Source organism: Malurus melanocephalus, unplaced genomic scaffold (genome assembly GCF_030028575.1).
Source record: "Malurus melanocephalus ecotype Western Australia unplaced genomic scaffold, MMel_1.1 scaffold_131, whole genome shotgun sequence".
Taxonomy (NCBI): domain Eukaryota; kingdom Metazoa; phylum Chordata; class Aves; order Passeriformes; family Maluridae; genus Malurus; species Malurus melanocephalus.
This window is the reverse complement of record NW_026623363.1, coordinates 557218-581908: the sequence shown is the minus strand read 5'-3', so window position 1 is coordinate 581908 and position 24691 is coordinate 557218. Positions and strand designations below refer to the sequence as shown.

Here is a 24691-nt window from a genome sequence, read left to right as displayed (position 1 = left end):
TCACTGAAGTCTGTAACACAGGAAACCAAATCTGAAATCAAAATTAGTTTTCAGACTTCACTTTCACGATACAACAGCTTAGAGCAGTATGATAGAGAATTTGTGCTTAGACCAGTGACTTTTTTACAATTTGCTGAACGATGTGCTGGTTTTTTTCTGYGATGTGACTGACTGGGGAGGTAGTAGTGAGCATGTAGACGCCTGTTCCCAGATCTCACTGTAATAATGAGAGATTCAACAACTGATTGGAAAAGTCTTCTGAGGCCACTACTGCCTTTGTCAGGACTAGCATCACAAAACAGAAACCTCAAGACATGCCATGGACATCCTGATAGGATTTTCATTTGATAGTATCATAGTTATTTGGTTAAAGAGAGAGAAGGACATGGCCTTTAGCAGATTTGTGGATGTGTAAAATGATGCACTGATAGTCAGATATGCAGTGCTTATAAGGAGAAATTTTATTCCAGATAAATTACTGAGAATATACGAATTCCAAATTCCAGGGGTAGGGGTGGAAACACCCGATTTTATCTGTCTTTAAGTAACTTGGAGGACACCATCCACTGAACCAAGGGAAGTATTCCTGTGGCACCTATCTACTTGACCCTCTTAAAATCCCATCAGAGATTTTAATTCTGCTTGCTTCCTGGCTCTTTCCTTTTAATCTGGTAATCAAACCTTCCTCCTTTTCTCTTCTGCCTTTTCTTATTCCTAATTGTTTGTTCCACAATAATCTTGTCCATCTCTGACCCACAACATCTGTAGATTTCAGAGGCTTCAACCTGCTTTAAGTATTTAAATCACTGACAGTGCTTACAGAAATGTTAGTTTATCTGCATTATAATGATTAAATATCTGCCAATATCCTGCAGGAACTTTACATTTCTAGTAATTGTGTTGGGGCATAAAAATATACTGAATTACTGCTGCCTTTTTCTGAGGGGGTTTCCACTGAGATCTCTCAGTGGTATACTCTGTATTGTAATAATTTCTCTGAGAAGAAAAAAAATTCCTTCTTAAACATAACTGCTTCTACATATAAGAAATCTGGAATWAACAAGGTGAAGAGAATTTCCCTGCTGTATAATTAGCTTTTTGTGCTGAATCCATCTTGACCCTCATATTGGCATTTTTACACCCTCCAAATACTCCAGCACATGTGAAAGTTTACTTCCATGACTAATCCKATTGATTTGGATCAGACTACACACGTGAGTGAAGTTACGTGTTAATACAGGACTTTGCAGGCTCAGAAACTCTAAGTTYGAACTTTGTCCTCCCAGCCTTTCACCATGACCCAGGAATTCCAGTGGTGCTCATTCATACACAAATAAACAGACCAGGGAACCGAGGGATATTAATTGGCCTGGAGCCAGGGCAAGGATGGGTTTTTTTTTCAGTCTGAGGTTCTCAGGTCGGGTCTCTTCGTTCTAATTTTTGATGATGGCTCTCCAGTAAAATTCTTGCCAAGAATCAACTGTGTTTTTAAGCAAGTATTTGAATCTATAGAAAATGTAAGACGATTTATCTGTTATGAAGGGTTTTTGTAACAYATTCATGAGAAAAATACTTGTGAATTTTAGTAAAGAATGGCATACAGGRTCTGAATTTTGTCTTAAATCAGTTTGTAGGTCTCAAGAGCTGGTTTCATCATGTTGAAAAAGGAAATCCTGTGAAATATATTAAAATCCAGATGTAAGATTTTTTAATTTTTTTTTGTTTTTAATATCAGGTTTGCCAAAATACCAGTGAGGTTATGAAACTAATAAACTAAATCCTATGCTCATGTGACTCTGGTCTGAAGATAAGTCTGACTTAAGGAATCAAATATATGAAGTGTTTGTCCAGTAGATGTGAAATGAGCATATCTAAGTATTAAATCACGAGCAAGTGTTATCCATCTGCTAAGTATATTAATGTACTGCATCATGTATACTGTAATGTGCTTATATTAAATTTAAAGTGACAGAAGGCAATCAATTTGGACATTTGAAAGGGAAAGGCTTTTACAACTTTCTTCCCAGAACAGTGAAGTAAGTTGTTTTTCTGGTGATTCTGAGCTATCTTGGCAGGTATTATGAGCAGGTCGATGAGAAATACCATACTATCTATCCTGCCAGGGAGCTGAGAAGTGAGGCAAGTCTCAGAAGTGCTGGATTCCTCTTCCACCTTGCATTTTTCCCATACAAGTATACAAAAGTTGAGCTAAATCTCATTTAGGGTGCAAGATGCACTCTGATTTGAAGGCTGAACTGAGCAGGRGAGAGATGAATGGAAGAAGAAGCGGAATGCAGATACAATTCGACTCCACATAGAATGAATAATATATAAGCTCTGTTTGAAAGCAGGAACCTTTGCAGAAGARGGGTTTGCATAACCATTATTAACCATTCAAGCGTTTGTCTTTGTGTGTGTCGCCCCAGTTCTAACTTGAAGTCCTAGGCTCCAATCCCTATTGGTATTTATTCACTGCCTTCTGCCTTTCCTGATCATATATGCAATATATATCACAAATTGAACATGGCTCAACAGACAAGTGCTTACTTTTCACTCATCTGTTTTTGCATAATTTAAGTCACAAGTTTATGTTGTATCTGTTAAAGAAATCTAGTAGTGGACTGTGGATTGGTCAGCCAGAATATAGCATGCTAAGACACAAAAATATGGAAAAAACTCCAGACGCTAGTCCTGTCTGGTGGAAAATTGTTATCTGCAAACACCATCCACACCTTCAAACACAGATCCATGAAATGCACGCAGCAGCATCTTGTGTATCACCTTTGGCCTGATCACAAGATCTGCTGAAATGTGGTCTTTAGAGATTTGAATCTTCAAAGTGAGAGCACTTCYCTCTTGGTGGGAAGCATGGATGCCTCAGGTCTGAGTGCGTGAGTATTTCAGCAGACCTTACCTAAAATCCTCCTCTCTTTGCTATTGTTTGAGTTGGAGTGCTGCAGATTTGCCATTTCTTATACTCTACCTGTATGTGTAATGGCTAGCTCAAAATACCTGGTGTACAGTTATTTCAAGCTGCTATATTCTGGCTATCAGACACAAAATACGCTTTTAAGGCATTTTAGAGTGTTTTGTAACCTAAAATTGCATAGTATAACATCTTAAATGTGACCAGCAACATCTAAGGTACAGTTCCTGGCAGCAAGCAGTTAAATTACTGCTTGCCCATAMAAACTGATGTCTGGTTTACTTCTGGAATAGGAGTTTAACTCCTTACACCAAGTTACTGTCTCTAACTCAAGACCTATAAATCTTCACCAATAAAAAAAGATTAAAAAATAGTGGGTTTTTTAAGTCAGAGAGAGAGAATAAAAAAAAACTAAAAAACAAAAAACAACCCCCTGTTCTTTCATTGCATGGATAGCATTCTCAAAAGTGCTACAGCAATCTGGTTTTAATCTTAGTTATGATCCTAAGTAGATGCCTTCTTGACTCTGGCATCATCATGGCTGCAAAATAAGAAGCAGGCTCACTGGCACTGAACATATGCATGTCCTGGATTCGCTCTGCCTCCCGCTTGTGGAAAGCTGGCAAAAGCAGCAAATGCTATGCCTTAACATTTTTTTTCCTCTGTTTTATTGTGTTTAGATGGGACAAGCRTACTGCAAAGCTGCCGGTTGTCCACTTGATGGTATCAAGTAACTGAGCATAGGAGGGTATGGCTGCTTAACGCTCCTGATTCAGGCAGACGTGACYGGAGATTTTTATAACAGGTAAAACATCTGTGTTATGTTCTTTGCCTACACAAACAACTCCYGTGCTAGATTTAATCAGACTGTGCATAATTTAGCTTGCTGCTCAGATTCCACAGTCCAGTCTAGTCTGTTCCGGACCAASATTGCTATGAAGTGGATAAATAATGCCTCCATCAGGAAAATCACCACGATTTTGCTGCAAGCAGAGGACACTGCTAATTTGCATTTTCAAAGACTCTCTATTATCTGTTTCTAGGTGAAAACACATTAGAGAAAAAGCAATTGGAAATAATTTGTGCTCAAACTCTGTCATTACCAAATAATTTCTAAGCATTAAAAAAAAAAGCTGACATCTTTCCCATAACCACGCTTTAGCAAAATGAAAAATGTAACTTTGAGCTAAAGCAAGGAGGAACACTTGACACTGTTCTTCATCCTCTCACTCTTCATCATCACGTTTCCCTTTGTCTGAGGATACCTTTGGGCAGACCCATGTACACACAAGCATGTGCCTCATCTCTTTTCAGAGGGGAGACCAGGTAGGGCTAGCATTTCTCCTCATTGTCACTAAGAGCATGAAAGCAATTTCTTGGATAGAGTTCTGCTTTCCCAGTTTGGACTTTGATTCTAGTATGGCAGATTTTTCTGTTTGTCCCAGACAGAAAAAAAAATAAAAGGTTTCTCATCATACCTCTTCAAAATAAGAAACATCTAGCATGAGATTTGTTATTCATTAGGAAAATGGCTTCACACTGTGCCCCACAGAAACACGGTGATCTGCCTCATTTGGCAATCTTTATGATAACAAGTATGTGCAAATCTAATGTAACAAGGGACTTTCTGTCTCAGGCTATYGAATTTCTGGTGCAGAGCATGCCTTGTCCAAAGTAAACATGATGGCATGATGCTGGGACAGAAAGATGCTTGGGCAGAAAGATGGCATCATTTGGCCAAGCAAAACATGGAGCCAGGTCACACGGACCTATGGGTACAAGGCTGTCTGTGCCCACATGGGGCACTGAAGCAGCCAGAGGATGTCCATATCTGCCCTGAAATAAGAAGAGCTGATCTCAGGAGGGACTTTCACCCTGGCCCAGACGAGCAGCACCCACTTGCACACCACACAGGCAGCAGCGGGGTGCGGGCAGTCGTCCTGTTCCCAGCGGCGCCTCAATAAACCCCAGCATAAAATGACAATCATATCTTGAGGGTTTGCAGGGTTACTTTGCTGGATGTCGCCACTAGCAAGGGTGAGTAATAGTGCTGGCTACTAACACCAGGGGGTAATGKGAGGCGCTGGAGCTGGCGCCGATGGCTTCAGTGCTGCCAGCCACTCCGAGGCAGCCTGGGCAGCTCATACCATACTCAGGGAGCCCATGCTGTGCGCCAAATAAGAGCATGTGGGGATTATTTATTTTCTTCTGTCAGTTTATTAATTCCAAATACTATTTCAACTTCTTATTGCCAACAGATAGTCTGGGAGCAAGTCCYTGTTTTGAAAAGCGCAGTTGTTATTCACAAGTCCTGACCATAAGGTATGTGCTGCTTGGTGGAATTTGTTTGCAAACTGTCCATTGCAACTCTTAMCTGTTTATTGTGAACAAACTATCACCTAGGGCTATGTAATCATGGCTTCTTCTCCCTGACTAGAATACACAAAACATTTTGTTTAGCAAGAAGAGACAAATTATGAAGAATAAATGACTAGCTATGAACTTCTGGTACACTTTATTCAAAATCTAAGTTATCCGACTGCAACCCACAAAGCTTTTTGGATCCACGTCTTCATGGCAAGTTGTGACTGCTTGAATACTTGGGAAACAATAGGTAATAAAAYTGCACAAATATGATTCCACAAGGAAACTTGATTCATAGTATAAACCAACACTCAGTCTTGTCTGAGAAGTGCCATAGTTGGGCAAATCTCTTTTTCATCCCATATGTCTTTATACTGTGTGTAGTCAGTATTCACGTAAGTGAACGCCARACAGGGTGAGCTACCTGTTCTTTCAGTGTCTGGTCTTGCTTTGAGAAGTTTMTCTGGTTCAAAAAGTGTATTGAACACAAGAACTGCCACACAAAAGAGCTTTATAGGAGATGCACCTCCTTCCTATGTGGTAATACCAAGATAAGAACCAAACTACAGCAGGTCAATGCAGCATTTGGAAGGTAAGAGGCAGAGAGWAAAGGACCAGGAACCACCAAGTTTCCCATCAGGCCACCCCTGCAGTTCTTTGGATGTTGATGCTCCTTTTCTAACCCACCAAACCAGGCACAAMGAAAACTGACCAGTGTGCATGGAGCAGTGAAGAAGCAACTTGATAAATAAACAAGCAGAATGAAAATTGGCTGAAATTAAGCCTTCACAYGAGGGAAATTAATGCATGCTGCTTCTCTGGAAGCAAGCCCTCATGTCGCCTGCCTGCGACGGTGAGTTATACACGTTTATCCTGCGCGCTCTAAAAAAAGAACGGGACAACGGAGCGCTCGCGTTCTTTATGCCCGCACCGTGGGCATGACAGCCCAGCCATAAACCACCGTAAATTTGCCCCGTGTTCCGSAGCTTCCCCGGCGGGGCCGCCCGCCCCTTGCAGCCCCTTCCCCGTTCCCCTTGCCCGGCGCGGGCGYCCCTTGTGAGACCTCTGCGACCCTCGCCCTCCTAATCTGCGAGTCTGATGCCCTGCCCGCCGGGCATACATGATGCAAACACAGCCCCGCGCCCCGCAGCCGCCTCTCCGCCTAGGTGAATAAATTATGCCGATGAGGGCGGGGATGCGGGGCGGTGGCTCCGCGGCTGACAGCGGGGCAGCGCGGGCTGCCTGCCGCCTGCGGGCTTCCCCGCCTGGCGCGGCGCGGCTGCTGGGCGCCGGCAGGCAGGTGGAGCGGGAGCAACAAGTCCTCGGGCGGCGGGGAGGGGAGCGRGAGGCGGAGGGGGGGCGCTTCCCGCCCCGCGCCTGAAAACCTCTCTGACAAGTGGCAAAGCGCTCGCAGAGCACGCTGCTCCCTCCGAACGGCGGCTGGGAGCCGCGGGGGCTCGTCTCGCACCCAGCCCTGTGGCCGGCCTGTGTGTGCTCGCCCCCGCCCCGACCCGCTGCCGGGCGKTGCGCGGTGCGTGAGGGCTGCGGAGCGCCGCCGCTTCGCCTTCAAAGTGTGCGAGCCGGCTGCGGGCTTTGCTGCCACTTAACGTGTTTTTTTTTGTTTTTTTTTTTCTTCCTTTACATCAGTATTTTGGCGTTTTGTTATTTATTTTCTCGTACTTTGTTCCTATTATTTTTGTAACCCTTGTTTGTAAACTAATTGCCTCCATGGGGGGCGGAGGAAAGGAAATCAAAGCTGCCGCAGCCGAAGGCTGTGCGAGCACGCTGGGGAAGAGCCGAGGAGCCGCAGGACAGGATGGCAACGGGAAGCCCGGCGGCAGCGGGAAGCCCGGCCTCGGGAAGCCCGGCCTCGGGAAGCCCGGCTGCGGCGGGGAGCGCTGCCCGCGGCGGGCCGGGCCCGTGGGCTCCGCGCTGGCCGCGCTCCTCTCGGCGCTGGCCGCCGCCTCCTGCGTCTACCTGGGGGTGCGGACCAGCGACCTCCAGGCCAGGGTCGCGGCCATCGAGGGCGCCCGAGGGGGTTTCTCTGCCGCCGCCCCGCTCCCGCCGCTKCCCGGCTTTTCCTTGGAGCAGCTCAACGCGATGATGCAGGAGAAAGTGGAGCGACTTCTCGCCCAGGTGTGCGGGACGGGACGGGGGTGGCCGCTCTGGTGTGCGTGTGWCGGGCAATGGGGATGCCTGGGGCGGGGGGCGGCCGGAGCGAGCTGCTCGGGTGGGAGGTGGAGGGGGAAGCGAGGAAAAGTGAGCCCGCGTCCCTGGGGGCGATGGGGCCGGGGGCGCCCGGGATGGGGGATGGCGGGGGACCCCTGAGCACGCCGCCCCTGAGGCGCTTCTCTCATCGGGAACTTGCCGCTGTCCCTCTGCTTCCCGACCGCGCGTGTCGAGAAGGCAGAAAGGCGGGGGCCACTTGGGCGGCGGTGGGAGAGACCCCCGAGGTGTCGGGCTTGGCTGTGTTGGTGTGGGGGTGGTGAGGTCAGTGAGACACCTCAGGCCGAGCCGAGTCCAAGAAAAAAAGCCGCTGCTGGTTGCGCAGCCTATGGCACAGCGGTCAATTCCAGTTTGCGGTCGGGAGCGCTGCCTGTGGCGGAGCGAGCTCGCCGASTGCCCTCATGTTGCTTCTCTTGTCCCCTAGAAATCTTACGAGCACTTGGCAAAAATACGAGTAGCGAGAGAAGCGGCTCCAGAGTGCAACTGCCCACCAGGTAACAGACTGYTTGGATATCTCCTCTCGGAGGCTTGTAATTCTGATTTGGTATCCCGCGTTTTTGAAATACACCTAAGTCAGATCCAGGAGATGCCTCTTCAATGAACAGCTCTTCCTTRGGTGGAAAAGGTGTAAAGGCCAGATTCATTTGTTTTCACTGTGGCACTAGAGTGGAATGAATGCTAATAAACCCCCTCCATTAGGCTGGATGTTGCCAAACAGTAACACTTAGGAARAAGTTAATGATGTACTCCAACAGATTAAATATATTCTGTCTTAAATGGGATAGTACTGAATCAAGGCATTGTGTGCTCAACTTGGGAAGTAGAGCAAAAKTCCCTGTCAAAAATACGGAACAATTTATAACACAGGTTGAAATAGGTAGAGGGTCTGTTGCAAGTTAGCAGTAATACATACATGAGCTTTTTTCAATCTTGTTTTTCTGTAGTCTTGGTTGAAAGCAGTTTCCCTAGGAAGGAATTGCAGGTTTTTCACACTGAAGGTTAAAAACCGTATGTGTTTAATACAACCAGGGATATTGTTTGGCTTTGGAAATAGGCCCTTCTAATACTGCAATCAGTTGTTTGTACATTCCTGCAGTGTTTCCTGTGGGTTTTGTGCTCCTTTTTGGTARTCTGTCAATGTTGTTTTAGCTTTAGAAACTCTCTCTAATATATGTCCAAGTTCATTTAGCATCCTAGAAGTTAAGAAAATAATGCCAGTGTTTTACAGGGGGATGTTGGAATTCCAGCATCCTCTGTGGTGACATTAGATGCAGAGGATGCTTTACATGACCTCTGAATCTGTGTGAAAAACCATCTCCTTTACAGGTGGAATACTGACTGTCAACAGGACATAAGCTGATGATGCTTGCCAGCAGGATGTGCCATAGTACTTGTGTATAAAGGAAGGAGCTTTCCTAGTTTTTGATTTAATTCCTGCCAGAACTCTTCAGTCTGAAAGGAGTACCGAATCTCAGTGCTAAAGCTGCCTGCAGTGATTGGTACCCTATTTTGGTGCTGATACGGCYGAGAGCAGAGTATTTACTGGCTGGTGTAGGAGTTGCCATGGCTATCATGGAAAGGACAATATGTATGACATGGACTGTTTTAAAATAGTGCATAGAATTACTCAACTCCCAGTTAGTTTTGGTAAGGAGCATTGGTTTCCTGCTGTAGTGTATATATTTTTTTTCCTTCAAGGCTAACATGAGCAAACCAATCTTATTTTTTCTGCTGCTTAACTGTAGTGAGTTAAAAGATGCCAGCTTTTGCACAGAAATGAGAGTTACTCATCATGTTCTTTGCAGAGATGCATTCTGTGAGCCTGAAATGATGTAGAATTTGCTGCTAAKCTCTTTCCCTTTTTCTTCTTCCTTGTTTAAATGTTTCTGTTATGATGTTYTCACATCCTGTTTTCCTACCAAATGTCACTATCTACTTTTGCATGGCTGGTGTTATGTGCTGCTTTACTTCTTCACTACCACTAGAGCTCCACATTATACCAATTTTTATCTGACCTTTCTTCTTAAGTATATTTTATCAAATAGATAAYGAGCAACAGAATATTTCTCGCATGTGTTGTAAAAATACTTGCTGTGTGAAAGTCAAAGCAATTTGGGAAACATTTTCAAGGGAACAAGTTTTATAAGACCAGGAAAACTTACATGAATCATTACCAAAAAAAAAAAAAAAAGTTGCAGAGGAGGGATTAGAAATGTGATATGGAGCTTTTCACCTCTTGGTAGCTGTTTCAATTTGGAAGCAAGTTTTGTAGTGACTGAAAGATGTTGCCATGTGGCAGCCTGATTTTGCAGTTGATGCTCTCATGCTTGTTGCCAGTGGACAGGTGTCTACCTCAAAATGGCATCATCTTGGGAGCCTTATCTGAGAGGGCAGGGGCTGAGTGGCACCACCACCTGAGCACAGTCCCTTCCTAACAGCAAGCATTAGGCAGAACAGGAGGGAATAGAGAAAATAAACTGTTGTTTCTTCATTTGCTTCCCTCTGCTAGAATTCCTTTTTGGCTGCACAGGATGGGCTTTTGTTTTAATCTTTATTGCTGCTATTACAAATAGTTAGGTTCAAAATGGTATTTGGTGTAATAGGAAAAGCWTAATGGTACCTCAGTGGTCTTTCTGTTGCCTGCTATTTGCAAAGTCAAATAGTACATTGCCTCTTTAACCACATGGTTCCCTTTTGCTTCTTTATTCTGCTCAACTTACGCATTCCTTTCCTGTGTTTCTSTAATAATAAAGTGCATGTCTGTTAGAGATGACTTTGGAAGGTCCTCATGGTACAGAGGAAGTGATTTTTGAAATGTCCCTGTACTGTGAGAAAAGGTCACTACTGAATGGCCACCAGGACTGTTTCCATCATCCTTCTCTTTAAAGAGAAATAAAGATTATTTAAAAGTAGGTTACATTGTTCTCTACCAAAAGAAAAGAAATTCATTCTGCAGACAGGAGGGTGAGAACGTGGCCTCTGATTCAGAATTAAGGTTTTGCCTCTGGTTGTCCTGCCAATTAATGGGGGCGATTTATGGAATACAGACACCAATGGAAAGAATGGTCTTAYTTTGCTAAGAATTTTAAGACAACACAAAAGTGAAAGGATACATTCACTAAAACTGTATTCTTGGCTTTAGCAATAAGCAAAAATAAGCAAGGTAAGGTAACTCACCTAATCATTWCTATGCAAGAGAAAGGATAGTGATTGAGAAAGATAYATCACCAATTGCCTAAATATTTTACCATCATCCAGAGTCCACAGTCMCTGGGGAGCCCCATTTTGCAATGAGGATCTGGAGAACGGTTCCCAGCAACTGGAAAAGTCCTATGTGGTGTGTTCACCCATAGGTGMGGTCTCCAAATTCACCCTGAAAGTGGTTCCTGCTTTTATAGGCCTAAAATCAGCAAGTCAAAGTGACTTGATAATATTTTTAGCAGAGAAACACCTGGGTGTGATGGCAACTTCCCAACCAGCCAYAGCCAGGGCTTGGCCAGAGCCCAGGTCTTGACTTGGGAGGGTTTCCCCTAAAATACCCTACAAGTAAACCTCTGTTCATGTCAGTTGGRTAAGTTTCTTAAAAGGATACATTTCTTTCAGATAACTACACAWGGTTATAAAGAGCTAGTGTAAGTGTCTTTGTCATCTATTTTTAGTTAAATAATGCTGCTGGTGTCAGTCACACAGTACCCAAGATCCATCTTGCAGGTCATCTCTGGTTGGGGCCTGTTGCTCAGATCTCAGCACATCACTGGTGTAGGTGTCATTAGCCTGAGATTTTCATCCCCTTTTGGGTCTCCATGGTAGGAAYCTGCACATTCAAAGGAAAGTGGGTTTAAATGGCTCAGATACCTGTGGAAGTGGGATTCACAAGCTCATTGCTTGAAGAGGAGTCCATATACAGTTTCTTCTAATTCAACAGTAGCCTTGAATTTTATCTAAAGAGTGACCACATTTCTCTTTAAAAAATTTGTTTTCACTAAGTGGGGCTTTWTTTTATTATATTTTCTCTTATTCTATTTTCTTATGATGTGAGGTGTTGTTAGCATTTTGGTTTTAACTCTGTGTGGTTAGAACCAGATACCAAAGATTTTGTAAATATTTTTAAAATTACAATAACGGGCATTCTTTCTCTTCTTAAAGCAGAGTAATAAAGTTTGAAAAGTAAATTTGTGCTGACATTCCTCTTAAATTACCTCAGCTCTAATAAGAGTGCCAGCATCAATCTTGTGCTTTTAACTGGTGCTGCAGTCACTGCTGGTAGTTGGCCTTCTGCACATAAGACTGGGGGGAAAACTGAGTGGCTAAAATAATTTTAAGTGTAATAAATTAATTTTCACTTGACAGGCTATTTTTATTTTAAGTTAATGTTTTCCTGCTTTGAAAGATGAACAGAAAATGTAGGTGTGTAGGTAGTTACTTCATACTTCTAAATTTTCCTCTAAGTGGCTGTGGGAGTATAATCAGCTCTTATGAGGAGCAGTCAAGCACCGTGCTGGGTATTTCTTACGATGTGCCAAGAATGACATGGTTGTGGAAAGAGTAACATGTGCAAAAAGCACAGGGATACTCCCCATTCAGTAGAAGTTTAAGATTTTTTTTTTTGTAGATTCTTTCAGATTTTCCTCTTCCCAAAATCATTCACATGTGAATGTAGCTGTAGACTACAATGAAAACGAGCATATGCTTACACATTTTAATGATCTGATCCTTTATATATTGTAGGGTCAGCACAGTCATGTGCCATAATAACTCATTGTGTAAGTGGTCATCAGAGCCTGCTCTTGGAGTCAGATAATTCTGCCAGGAGTAGGAATCAAATCTAGTAGTACAAGAAGTTCAAGCTTTCTCAGCAGGAAGGCTGGCAGGTGATTAAGTACGGTTCTGTATGTACCTTTTGATAAGGGACCAGTTTTAGGAAGCAATTACCTTATTTTTCCCCCTCTTCTCTTTTGAGGWAGACCTTCATACTGAATTTAGTCATTAAAAGAATGCATTTCTTTAATTATGTGTTGTCAAAGTGTAAGTTACATATGAGTTGTCTTTCAACTTTAGCTACACAGCACACTGTGTATGTATCTTCACTGTAACTTGCACTTAAAGTTACAGAGTTTGTAGGTTTTGAGATTTGTTTTGGGGCTTTTTTTCCTCCCCAGAACATTAGCTGAACTTCAGTGTTGGGTACYTGTCAAAGTTGACTGCAAATTTGTTTTTGTTTTTCTTCAGTGCCACAGGTAATGTTTCTTTGTTATTTTCGCTTGTATTTTTCACATCAAGAAATGCACATTTTTCTTGCGCTTGTGACTTCAGTGCCTTCACACTCTTTCTGTAGCTTTAAACCTTTTCCAGGTACAGACACTCTCATCATTCTTTCTTAGCCAGCTATTTTGTGCTGTTTTTGTAATCAYGTCATCTTGATTCTCTGTTCAAGTCCTAGAGAGCTTTATGGTTTGGCATTTGAAGTACCTCCTATTTCACTGTGCAATTTGCTGCCATCACGTTTGTTTCAGTGTTGTGTGCGTATAAACCTGTTCATTCAGGAGATTAAATACCATAAGGCAAGGTTTGTTTTTTGTTTGTTTTTTTTTTTTTTTAGATTAAATACCATAAGGCAAGGTTTGTTTTTTGTTTGTTTTTTTTTTTTTTGGTTTTGTTTTTTGTTTTTTTTTCTGAGGGAATGTAGAATACCAGTTGATTTTATTCTTGGTTGGTTACGGTAGTTTTAGTGTGAAAACTGTGTTCTACAGCTACAGTTCTTCAATGAGATGATGAGTCTGCTATATGTATTTTGATAGCAGCATGGATGGCAAAAATCAGTGTATTTTCTTAGAATCCCAGCGCTGTTTTTGTTGTCTTGAGCATCTAATGTTTGTTTTGACATGCAATGGAAGTACAATTTAGGCACTCTTTCTCATTTCCACATGTTCCATAAGGACAGTTCCCTGGAGCATTTCAATTAGTGAGGCTGAAAAAATGGAGGAGAAAGCAATTTTCAGGATTAAAAGAATCAGGAAATAGGCATCAGCAGGGTATTACTCTTWAAATTTTTTTTTTATTATGCTTACAGTGAATCAGTACTGGAAAGAATGAAGAGATAAAGAAAGAGGAGCTGACTTACGTGTTTACCAGTGGCTAGACCCAAGAGAAAATGCAGATACATATAGAAAGGATCCAGAGTGATTTATTTTCCTGTTACTGAAAATTTCARAGTCTGAACCTAGCTCCCAGCACTACTTATTTCTGCCATGTCTGTATCATCTATTTGCTGAATGCAGTGCTCAGCTCTAATTTTGTAATTTTTCTGACAGGTYTCTGAGTCCTCCTTTCATACCTTCAGTGGTTTGATATTTTTCATTTCAGTTCCTAGATCAAGATGTTTATTGATGTGCAGCAGCACGCGACCTTCTGGGTAGTCTGTCTTCTTTGGATGAYTGCTTAAAGATACTGTTTCCTCCCCACAAAACAGCTAAATATATATTTTATTGGCTAAGAGGTGACCTTTTAATTCCCTTCCCACTGGGCAAGGAAGTTGGGTGTGCAGCCTGATGAATGAAACATAATGTGTCTCAGAAGAGAACTGATTGACAGCAGACTGCACCAGATTTCTATCTTTTGTAATATTATTGATCTCAGCAGTGCCGTAGAAAAGGTTGRTTTGACTGCAAAAGTGTTGTTAACAAAAGCTTTCTCTATGACTTGACTTGAATAAATTTTACCTTGCACAGTTATGGCAAACAAGGCATGGTAGAAGGAAGGCTTAATTATCTGCATTAATTTTTCTTATATGAGATTAATATTATATTTGTTCTTATATGTATTCTTACACTTTTATGTGCAGGGCTCCATATCAAACTGCTGAAATGTTAAAGCAGTTCAAGTGCTGTGAGTGTTTCAGTGGGAGAAGTGGCTGCTGAGCCCACTTCTCTAATAATGGTGTGTCTGTGATTGGGTTTTGGTTTTTCTTTTTCTTGTTGTCTGTCTTAAATTGTGAAATATATGCATCTGTTYCCTTAAAGGGTCTCTAAAGCTTATATAATGGAGTTCTGTTTAGCTATATTTAGCCCCTGACCCTTTCCTTAAAGGTTAGTGAGTTCTTGGGAATGTGTTGCCAGAAGAACAGCACTGATAAATCTGCATTACAGCACTCCTCCTCTTTCTCACCCCCTTCTAAATTTACTGGCTGCAGCTACCTGTCTATTTTGTCTATAGTTAGCACAGTAAAAACCAGCTGAATCTGAAAACAGCATAACTGACAAGCTGTTTTTATAGGGCCTTTTAGGTTACCAGATGGAATCATACCATTAATATGTTCCAGTATAGAATCATATCATTAATATGTTCCAGTTACCGACCCTGTGAARCCATCCATCACACTTCAATGCACACAGACCTCGAGTCATGCTGCTAACTACTGTCTCTTCAGGAAGGCTGGTCTACACAGAGCACCTTTACCCCTCATCAGTCAATTTCATATGTCAGCCTCAGAAAAGGAAATGTCTGCTTACTTAAAATTACAAATAAGAAGTAAGAAGGCATAGAATGATACAGGCTGAGAGAAACACTTTTCACTCAGTACAGCTAAAGCTGCAGCTTGCGGTTAGAAGATGCACACACCAGTGAACATGATGCTGAAAGCTCATTTTTTGGAAGCTTGTGGACTCTCATGTTTTTACAGGTTAGACTTACAGTAGAACAGGGCCTGCTTAAATTCATCTGCTTGGGACTTTTAATGAGATTAAGGTAAGCAGAACCAGCTGTTTGTGAGAGCTTAATCAAAATAAATGTCAGGACAAATTTTCAGAACAGTGTCCAGCTTGAAAGAGTGAGGTTTGTATACCTTTCATGTAAATACTGCTTTTTTGCTGATGGAGACTTGAGCAACTTTAGAAATGTGGTCAAGTTGATACTCCAGGAAATCATCTGGTGAAYGCTACTGGGCACGGAAGCAAATGTATCTAGGCCATCATTGTCAAGTGTTTCCTTCCACCTGGTTCACAACTCAACTGTGTGGTCATTTGTGGCTCAACAAGTTGTTTGATCGATCTTAATTTTGTGATTAAATGCTGCAGCCTTGTGTAAATAGTGTCCTTAGTTGAAAATAAGTGCTGCTCTGTAAATAGGAGAACACACAGTCCAAGAAATTGCTAGTGCATGGATGTGCTTAAGCTAAAGTAATCTACTATTGAAATATTTCTGTAGGTTGCCTAGTTTTGTAGGTGCTCTTGTAGTTTTAGCAGGCAGACTACAGTTTGCAAGCAAACCACTTCCACATCCATCCATTGTGCTCATGAAGAAAACCTGCTCTTTGTGCTCTCCTTAAAACAGTTATCAAAATATGTTAGAAGACAGTCTCTTCTGTGATGCACCCTGTAAAACTTACTCTGTCTGCTCCTCCCCTGTTCTGTCTTTTTTTTTCACGGGGTTGGAGTTAAACTAAAATTGTTTCTCTTTTATATGTGTAGATGTATGTTTATAGGAAGAGGCATTTACATGTAGTTGTGAGTACTGCATGATTTTTCTAGAGAATTTGTTTCTTGTGCTAGGAAAGCTTTGAAACAGATGATGATGGTGGCTTTTAAACTTTTTGAAGAATTATGTTGTTATTACACAGCTATCTAAATTTTTTTGCTGGATAGAAATATACATTCTTATAGTTACCAAAGATAGTAAGAGAGTCATTTGTAGGACAAAGAAACAATAAATGGAATGAAAAGTGTAATATCAGAGGTGATAAAACTGGAATATTACTTTTTATTTTAGAATCTTCTGAAACTTAATACAATTATTTCAGTGACTTTGATTAGACATGCTCAACCAAGAAGCAATGCAGTTTTTAAGCAATAATATTTTACCCAACACTTCAAAATTGGTCAGATGGTTGACAGATATGAAAGAAGTATATATTTTTTTCATAAGATTATGGGTGGAGGTCTATTAAAATTAGTGATTTTAGTTCACTTTAGRTTAATTAGGCATTAGAATTATTTTAGTTTGGTTATGCATGGATGTAATCTTAGAATTACTATATTGGGTAAGTATATTAGAAGAATTTCTTGAATGATTTGTGCATTTTTTTACAGTGGAGAGTGGATCACAGATTAAGAGATTCTTGGGGAGGCTGAAAAGGAGACTGGACATGGAATAATGATGGACTCTTAGTGAATCTCTCTAAGAAGCTTCCCCTCCCCTTCTGTGGGTCTCCTATAAGCTCAACTGAGAAGTATTGAGGAGAAGGGTGTCTGTCAACTGTTCTTTCTCTTTGATCCTTGGTCCTCTTTTTAATGCAGTACACGGGGCTGTATACCTATATATATATATATATAGCAGAGTGATGTTTTTGTAGTTTGTCACACTCTGCCCTATCTTGGATACACTGCAGGCTGTGTGCCAAATGTCAGTGCCATACTGTACAACATAGCTCAGCTCAGCAGGAAAAGCCTGCATAAAGCCATGTGGCTGATCCCCTGCTTTCTGCTGACTGAAATAAGTGGCTCGTGCCTGGTACTACTTCAGTGTCTTGATACCTGGGATGTGCTTCCTCTGATCAGCAAAGATTTGTGGGACGGAAGTGTTTTTCTTGTCTCTTTTTCTTTGTTTTTGGTTTTTTTTTCCTTTTTTGGTCATAATTGTTGTTTTTTGTTTGTGGGTTTTTGGTTTGTTTTATTTTTAAAAATGCTAAAAAGTTCATGAACTTGACTTTTTCTACCCTTTTAAATAGTTTTGGTACTCTTAGGAGTAAGGGGCTGTAAAGTTAAAGCTGTAAATACAATGGAAGAAAGACGGTAGAAAATAAGACAAAACTGTAGTTTTAAGATCTTCGTTATTCTACCATTTGCAGTTTATGCCATCTTAAAAACACCTCTACTTATTTATTTACTTCCCATATTTTCAATATTCCTTTTCTGAATATAAAAGCACAGAAAAAAATCATACGAGTTAAAGATTTATGAATTAGGTTTCCTCACTAAGCATAGTCTTTTTCTCAGCACACTGAGTTTAAGATTATCCTGGAAAGCTGGTATTTAAAGGGTCTTTTGTAAAGTCAGGCACAAGGAGTAGTGAGGCCTCTACATTTGACAAATACAGAAGAAATTCTGAAAACAGGAAATTGTATTGAAAATTGGAGACCAAAATGTCTTACCAGAGGTGTGGCTGCCATTGCAGCAGTGACAGATTCGTGTATGCATATCGGAAAGCAGAACAGCATCCTGTAACWTGAAGGGACACTAAATAAACTCTCTAAAAAGGTATTTATGGTCAAGGTCATAGCTGGCTACCAAGGTCCTGTGCTGGTGGTACTAGTTACGTTGCTCGGAAATGAGGTAATTTGCTTYAGTGTCAGTGCCTCAGCTGGATGACAGTAGGGTCCTCACAGAGGACCGCRGTGCTGAAAGTCGAAGTGTATACATCTTAAGTTGAGGAGGTATTTCCTTTAGCTGGAACCTCTAATAATCTCTTAAGAATATGAGAACCAGCTGCTTGAAGGCACTTCTCCTCTTCCTCCCCACCCTGTGCCCTTAGTCTCTGAGGAAGCTCCTGTTCTATTCCCTTGATCTTAGAGGRAGCCTTGATACCTGAGTATAGGGGTGTGGCCACAGGGGATTAAAAGGATAAACTCCACAGCCTGTGTGTTAATATTTTCTTCTCCAGTCATGGAGCTTACATCCAGATGATGCCCAATGGCATTGCTGTGACAAATACTCTTCAGTGTTGGCTGGAGAGTCTCTGCAGTGTCAGCTCTTCTGGTGCTTTCTGTCAAATGGTCCTTCAGTGCTTTTGGTGCCACTGTTGTTCTGCTGGTTWCTTTCAGTTGAAGGGAGACACATGTTAAGAGCCATCACTTCAGCTTGGCATTGAGGTGATTAATGCACTATTTATTTCTTACCCTTCACCYTTCAGACAAAATGGCTTTCTCATTAAAAATAATTTCTGACTGCTGATTTGGTCCTTGTACCAGGAAATGTGCTCTGTGCACACAGACTCTAGCATCGATCGAAGTGGGGTCATTGTTGAGGTTGTCCTTACAGAAGTGGTGAGCTTGAACTCTGCTTTTATTTGTTCTCTGTTCTTGTGGATACGTGATAGCTGTTCATGTCAGCTAATGATAGCAACTCAGGGAATGGCTTTACTTACAAATGCACATACGAAAGCAGTGGTATCACAGAAATGGATCATGATATTTGCTGTAGACATCAATGTGTGGTCATGAAGACATCTCTGGTCAGTAATGATCATCTTGAATATGTTTCCTAGGTGGTTCCTGTGAGTAGGCACAGAGAATACTGATGAATCAGAGAGACTGGAAGACACAGTGGTATGGCATCAGTTTCAAATGAACCAATGCTTAGRCAGCCATTGTCAATACTTGCTTAGAGTTGGTGTATTTGTAATGATRACAGCCGTATTTGCAGAAGGCTGGAAAGATTTCTCTGGGTGAAAATGAAGTGTTTTCCSAGTGCAGCAAGCAAGTAAGTGCCCTGTATTTCTTTAATGTAGGGAGACTTAAGAAAGAGTAGTTTTGAAGTATTTTAAGTTGTGGATTTCACTTTAGGACAGCTTTGCATAATGCCTTAGTTGGAATTACAGGCTGAGCCATGTCCTAATGTGTGGTAGGACTTTTTTTACCACATTCAATTAAGAGACTGCACATAAGCTGTTATAGTGGCCAGTTAAAAAGAAGTGTGAGCCTTGAAAACKGAACCACCCGCAATAAGAGAGAAATAGAGCAAGACTGAAATCTTCGCTTTTTCGTATCTCTTAAAATTTTGCTGCAACAAGGTGGTATTTTGAGATGTTTCAAACAATTACAGTCCATTTTAGGATACTAAGGAGGAATTCGTTTTCAATGTGTAGTATAACAACAGGAATACTCTGGAAACACTGGTAAAAAGCTCTCACAGTGAGTTTGAAGGAGTGCACCTTAGAGGARGTATTGTTCTTAGTGAATTAGAGCAGGGACAACTAAGTAACAGTTCTGTGTTGTGACTGTATTCCTATACAGGACTGTAAGGGTGGCACAGAATGTCTTCCTATCTGAGAGTTCTTGCATCGGTAAAATAGAATGGATGTAAATACATTACCAAAAGTGTGTAAATGACAAAGTAGTCATAATTTTGAGTAAAGTTGCTGTCTAGAGGAGCAGAAGTTTATTTGTCTCCAATACATTCCTAACTTCTGCTTCCTAATTTTTTTTAGTCTGCCTTTTTTTGTTCCATCCTTCTTTGATCCATACTACAGGACATAATCAGCTGGATTCATCATGTGAACATAGTTGTAAAAACATAAACTTGTGACTAGAGTAATCTTCTGGGAACTTTTAAAAAGCATGTTTTTGTTTTAAAAATAGCTCAACCCTGAAGATTCTTTTCAATTGAACAGGTAGGCACTGTCAGCTCAAGTCACCTGTAGACAGAAGTAGCCACGTCTGCTACCACAATTTCTGATACCCAAACAGTATTTTAATTTTATCTGAAGGCAGGTGAAAAGAGGYTTTTAATGACAATAATCAGACCTGATATGTGCATATACATTACTTTGGTCACATATATGCATTACTCCAGGTGCATTAATAATCCCCAAGATTTTAACTGGAATCAGTAGTTACTGTGGAAGCTGAGAGTAAAGTGTGGCCTCAGTGTTGTTTTTCTCTTGTTCTTACTTTTTTTTCCTTTGGGTCCTTGTGCATTCCTGTTTGTAGATGCAGCCATTACCATCTACTTTAGCTTTGACATGTAGTTCTTTTCCATGAAACAAATACTATTTTTTATTTATTTGCATTCAGTTTATTGTTTAGTCTTTACAGTCTCTGAGCAAGAACATTATGTCTATATCTATTTCTWGGAATACTGAGCTAGTTTTGTAACAGAACTGTAAGAGTTCTGGCTGCTCTTGCACACTATCTAAACAGTAAAAATTATTTAATGTACTTCATGGAGAAATTACATATCCTTGCATCTTAATTCGTAGGTCCCAGACCAGTGAGTGTTGTTCTGAGGACTGTTCACTGTTTAGAAGTGATTAGATAAAGTTACTAAAAATTGTACAGAAGTTCAGAACATCAGTTCTGAGGTATAGAAAAGAAAGATGGCTATATACAACTAGACCTTAATTTTAGTTTCCCTACCAACATGACCGAAGTCTGCATATGCATGTGTATTTCTACTCAAATAGATTTTCATACTTGAGGTCATCYTTCTGTTCAAGTCAGTCTGTTCTTTCAACTCCGTGAACTGTATCTCCCATTCTCCAATTTCCTGATGCTATGCTTGAAAATTCATTATTTTCTTAACCCAAATGTTCCCTTTCTTTAAACTGAACAATCAAAGTGACATCAGCAGTTCCTGGTAAATCTTGCCCTTGAGRCCTTTCACCATTCTGRTCACATCTCATCCTRSCTTRGTATCATCAGCAAACTTACCTAATGGATGTTTGATTCCTGTGTCCAGATATTTTGTAAAATCATCAAAGAGCACTGGCCTTAAAATGAACCCTGGGGAGCCTTGTTGGTGACTGGCCACTGACTGATGTGACCCCATTGACTGAACTCCTTGAGCCTGACTCATCAGCTCACACAATGTATTACGGACTCGTCTGTCTGTATGCTGCACATTTCTTTCAGAAGAATATTGTGAGAAACAGTACCAAAATCTTCACTAAAATCCCAAACCCTCGCATTGACAAGGCTTCCCTTGGTCAGTTAGATGGGTGACCTTGTCATAAAAGGAAAGTTGGTTTATCAGGACTTTCCCCTCATAAACTTGGGCTTACTCTGATCAGTGACCGCATTGTGTTTTCAGTGTTTTTTCAATAACTCCCAGAATGATTGTCTCCATAATTTTGTCASGYACTGAARTGAGACTGTCAGGCCTGTAATTATTACCACGGTCTTCCTTATAAATTGGAACAGCATATGCCATCTTCCAGYCAACTGGGACCTCYCCAGACTCCTAAGACTGCTGGAAAATGATGGGGAGAAGTTCCACAATGACATTCAGCCAGCTCTTTGAGTACCCTGGGAGGAATCCTATCAGGTACCATAGATTTATGGTACCTTAAGCATCCAGCTGAAGCAGCAAGTATCAATAATGTCCAGGGTTGGCTGGGAGTTTATCAACCACCCAATTATGATTTTTCAACATGGGACTTTSTAGTCCCAGAGGCCGTCATCAGTGTTGAAGACAGAGGGGAAGGTGGCTTTACACATCTCCACTGTGCCTATGCCCCTGTTTGTGAGGTGCCTGACCACATCAAGTAATGGATCGGTGCTGTCTCTGATCCTACTGTTACGGTTACTATATTTTTAAAATGTCCTTTTTGTCATTCACAGTGATAGCCAATCTGAACACTAATCAAGCTTAGGCTGCAGAAGTTTTCTCCCTGGGGTGTTGAACAACATCTCTGTAGTCCTCCTGTGTTGCCTGTACTTGCTTCCAATGTCTGTGTWCTTCCCTTCTGGAAAACAATCCATGCTCAGCCAAGCCTTTGAAGTTATCTTCAGTGTGCTTCAGTAGTGTGATAGTGGAGTGGAGAATACCTCAGCCTATCTTTAAAGARACATCCATACTTGGAAGAAAATCCAGTTGTCAAAGAATAAGTGGGGAGGAACACACCATGGTAGTGAGGTGCCCAGTTTGTTTATAGAGTTAATGAAGCAGAATTAAGGGCTGACACAGTTCTAACAGAAAAAAAAATAATTGAAAAAAATCTTCTAACATTTTTCCCTACACTTTCTCTGTAGTATCTGGGAGAGGTTATCTTAGGGTGAAATTTGATGTTCCGGAAGTTATCTCATTTCTTACTGCTCACTCAGTCTGAGCAGTGGATAACAGCAGGSTATGCTGAAGTGTAATCTGCTGAAAGGGCTCCTCAAAACTTAGCAAATGCAAGTCCTGTCAAGAAGGAATAAAAAATGACATGTCTGTGGGGTGTCATGTCTGAATCACATCTAAGATGTCCAGATTTAGTGGTTTAAGGGACAGATTATCTGGGGATTTAAACCGTGGCATGAGATGGGTAAGTGTCCTTTATTTCTGGGGTGTCTCCCAGATGATGCCTATAGTCAAGTACTCATGGCACATCCTCAGTTCCGGGAATGGTGAGTGAGGAGAATGCACAGCCCGAATGTTGTKCTGACAGAGGGTGCTAACATGCCATGTGGTGCTGACAAGGGATTTTTCAGGAAGATGAAGTCTAGTGGGAGCTAGCAGTAAGGTATTCTTTAAGCCAGGCAYGGATTGTAACTCTTYCCAGTTTTGCATCACTGTTCTGATCTGGCAGTAGGACTACACAAGCAGAAACATGAAAATAGTGCATGTTCTGGCTTCCTCTGTGTTGAAACCAGTGTTTCTTGAAATGCATGGGAACTATCACACTCTGTGTTATTTCTGTTGAAACATGTTAGATTGTCAAGACCAATGGTCTGTGGTAGAACGTTGAGATCCTAAAGGAGCACAAAGGGACTTGAATAATTTCAAAAGCTGTTATCACCCCTCCTTGCTTGATCATGTTGCTGTGAGTGCTTTCTCTCTTTCACTGCCTGCTCTGWAGAGCAGGAAAGACAACGCCTAGGGTGTGAGCTCTGATCCCTCCTATGGACTGGTATTATGCTAGAAGCAAACTTCAGTTATAGTCGGTTYGTTCTTTCCCAGGCATGTAGTTTATACGTTTAGCGTAGTAACCTAGTGACCACATACTGACGTAAGTAATCTACCTAAATATGCTTCAAAATGCAACTACTGATGGACTGACCAGCAGCAGGCAGTTCATGTTAATTTGCATTCATTAAATACACTTCATCTTCTGTGTTTGTCTGGTAAATGAGGGATGACAGAAAAAGAGTGGTGGGTAYAATATGATTGTGTTGCTATTAATCATACTTTTAGATGGACTGTAATTTTTTAATTTAGTTTCTAATAATAGCACTTGGATAGGGATTAATGYAGCCAAAATTTTTCTGACCTGTTCAGAAAATTCCTGCAGGTTCTAAAGAACACTATATTTGAMATGAAGACAGCCATCCCCTCAAATAGACATCTCTGGCAACAGAGTTTAAAAACCATTGAAGGCAGTCAAAAAGAGAGAATGTTTGGGCATACACTTCAACCATGTACACTTCATATACAGAAAGACAAAGAGGGTTACTCACACCTCTGTATTGCGCTGTGTGCAGACATGCTCATCTTTTTGTTAGTCTGTGATTTGTCAGCTCAGTCTAAACCTGATGAAACTGCTGAGTAAAAGTGGGATTTGGTGACACAGAGCCATCAGCTTGAATGAAGTTTGCAAGGAATCTGTAGTGACCTGTGAGGAGAGGTTCATGGAGCCYCTGTTCATGGCCAATGAAGAGGTGATTTTCTCCCTCTGTTGAGAGGGTGCAGATCATACAATAGCAGCAGCAGCAGCACTTGTGTCCACACYGAATGGGGTTGCAGGGCTGCTTCATGATGGGAGCGCACACTTTCCATAGGCACAGSGAGGGGGCATTTACTTGTTGCTGCTTCACTTCCAGCTGCTTTGTTGAGAGAACGGCTGCTCTTTTGTGAAATAGTTTTCTTAATAAAACAATAATTTTGCAAACAATAATATTGTAAAGACACATACCTTTTGAATAACTGGCACCTGTCTTCTTTCTGAAATGCAATCAGAAGGAAGGCTAGAACCAGTAGTTCCAAGTACCAGATGTTTGTGTTTTGGTAAAATACAATTTTTTTTTTTGTTTTGTTTTAAATTGTGCTGTCAAATGACTGAACTGAATAAAATGACATTTTTTCTCACAGAAAAAGTTAATTACATGGTCTTTGATTAGCAAAGAAGGTACATAAATTAGTTTTCATAAACATGCTGCAAAATGCAACTACTGAGGTACTGGCCAGCAGCAGGTGGTTCATATTTATTTGCATTCATTATATATGCTGCTTTTTACCTTTCAATTACTTTTCAATTGGGTACAAAATGTGATSCTATTTCGTTGGTCTTTTCAGAGTCTAAAAATGCTTCTTGGTTTAACTGTGGGGAGAAAGAACTGATTACTTATTGTACTCTCAGTTGAGAGCAGTTTCAAAACATTGAGATGGAAGTCAGTAGTATTTTATGCCTGCATTGCATACAAGTTTGTATGATTTTTTTCCTTTTCTTTGCCAAAGTTGAACATCTGTTATTGGGGTCAATGACAAT

At 41.2% G+C, this 24691-nt stretch overlaps 1 protein-coding gene across 1 annotated transcript in view; it reads left to right on the top strand.

The window, feature by feature from the left end:
- Positions 1-6944: 6944 nt before the first annotated feature.
- Positions 6945-24691, top strand: part of COL25A1 (collagen type XXV alpha 1 chain) — a 285675-nt gene continuing 267928 nt past the window's right edge. Inside the window, exons 1-2 of the mRNA XM_057370712.1 lie at positions 6945-7426; positions 7941-8010. Of these exons, the coding sequence (XP_057226695.1) occupies positions 7019-7426; positions 7941-8010 (478 nt within the window). The 5' untranslated portion in view covers positions 6945-7018. The remainder of the gene's footprint in view (positions 7427-7940; positions 8011-24691) is intronic.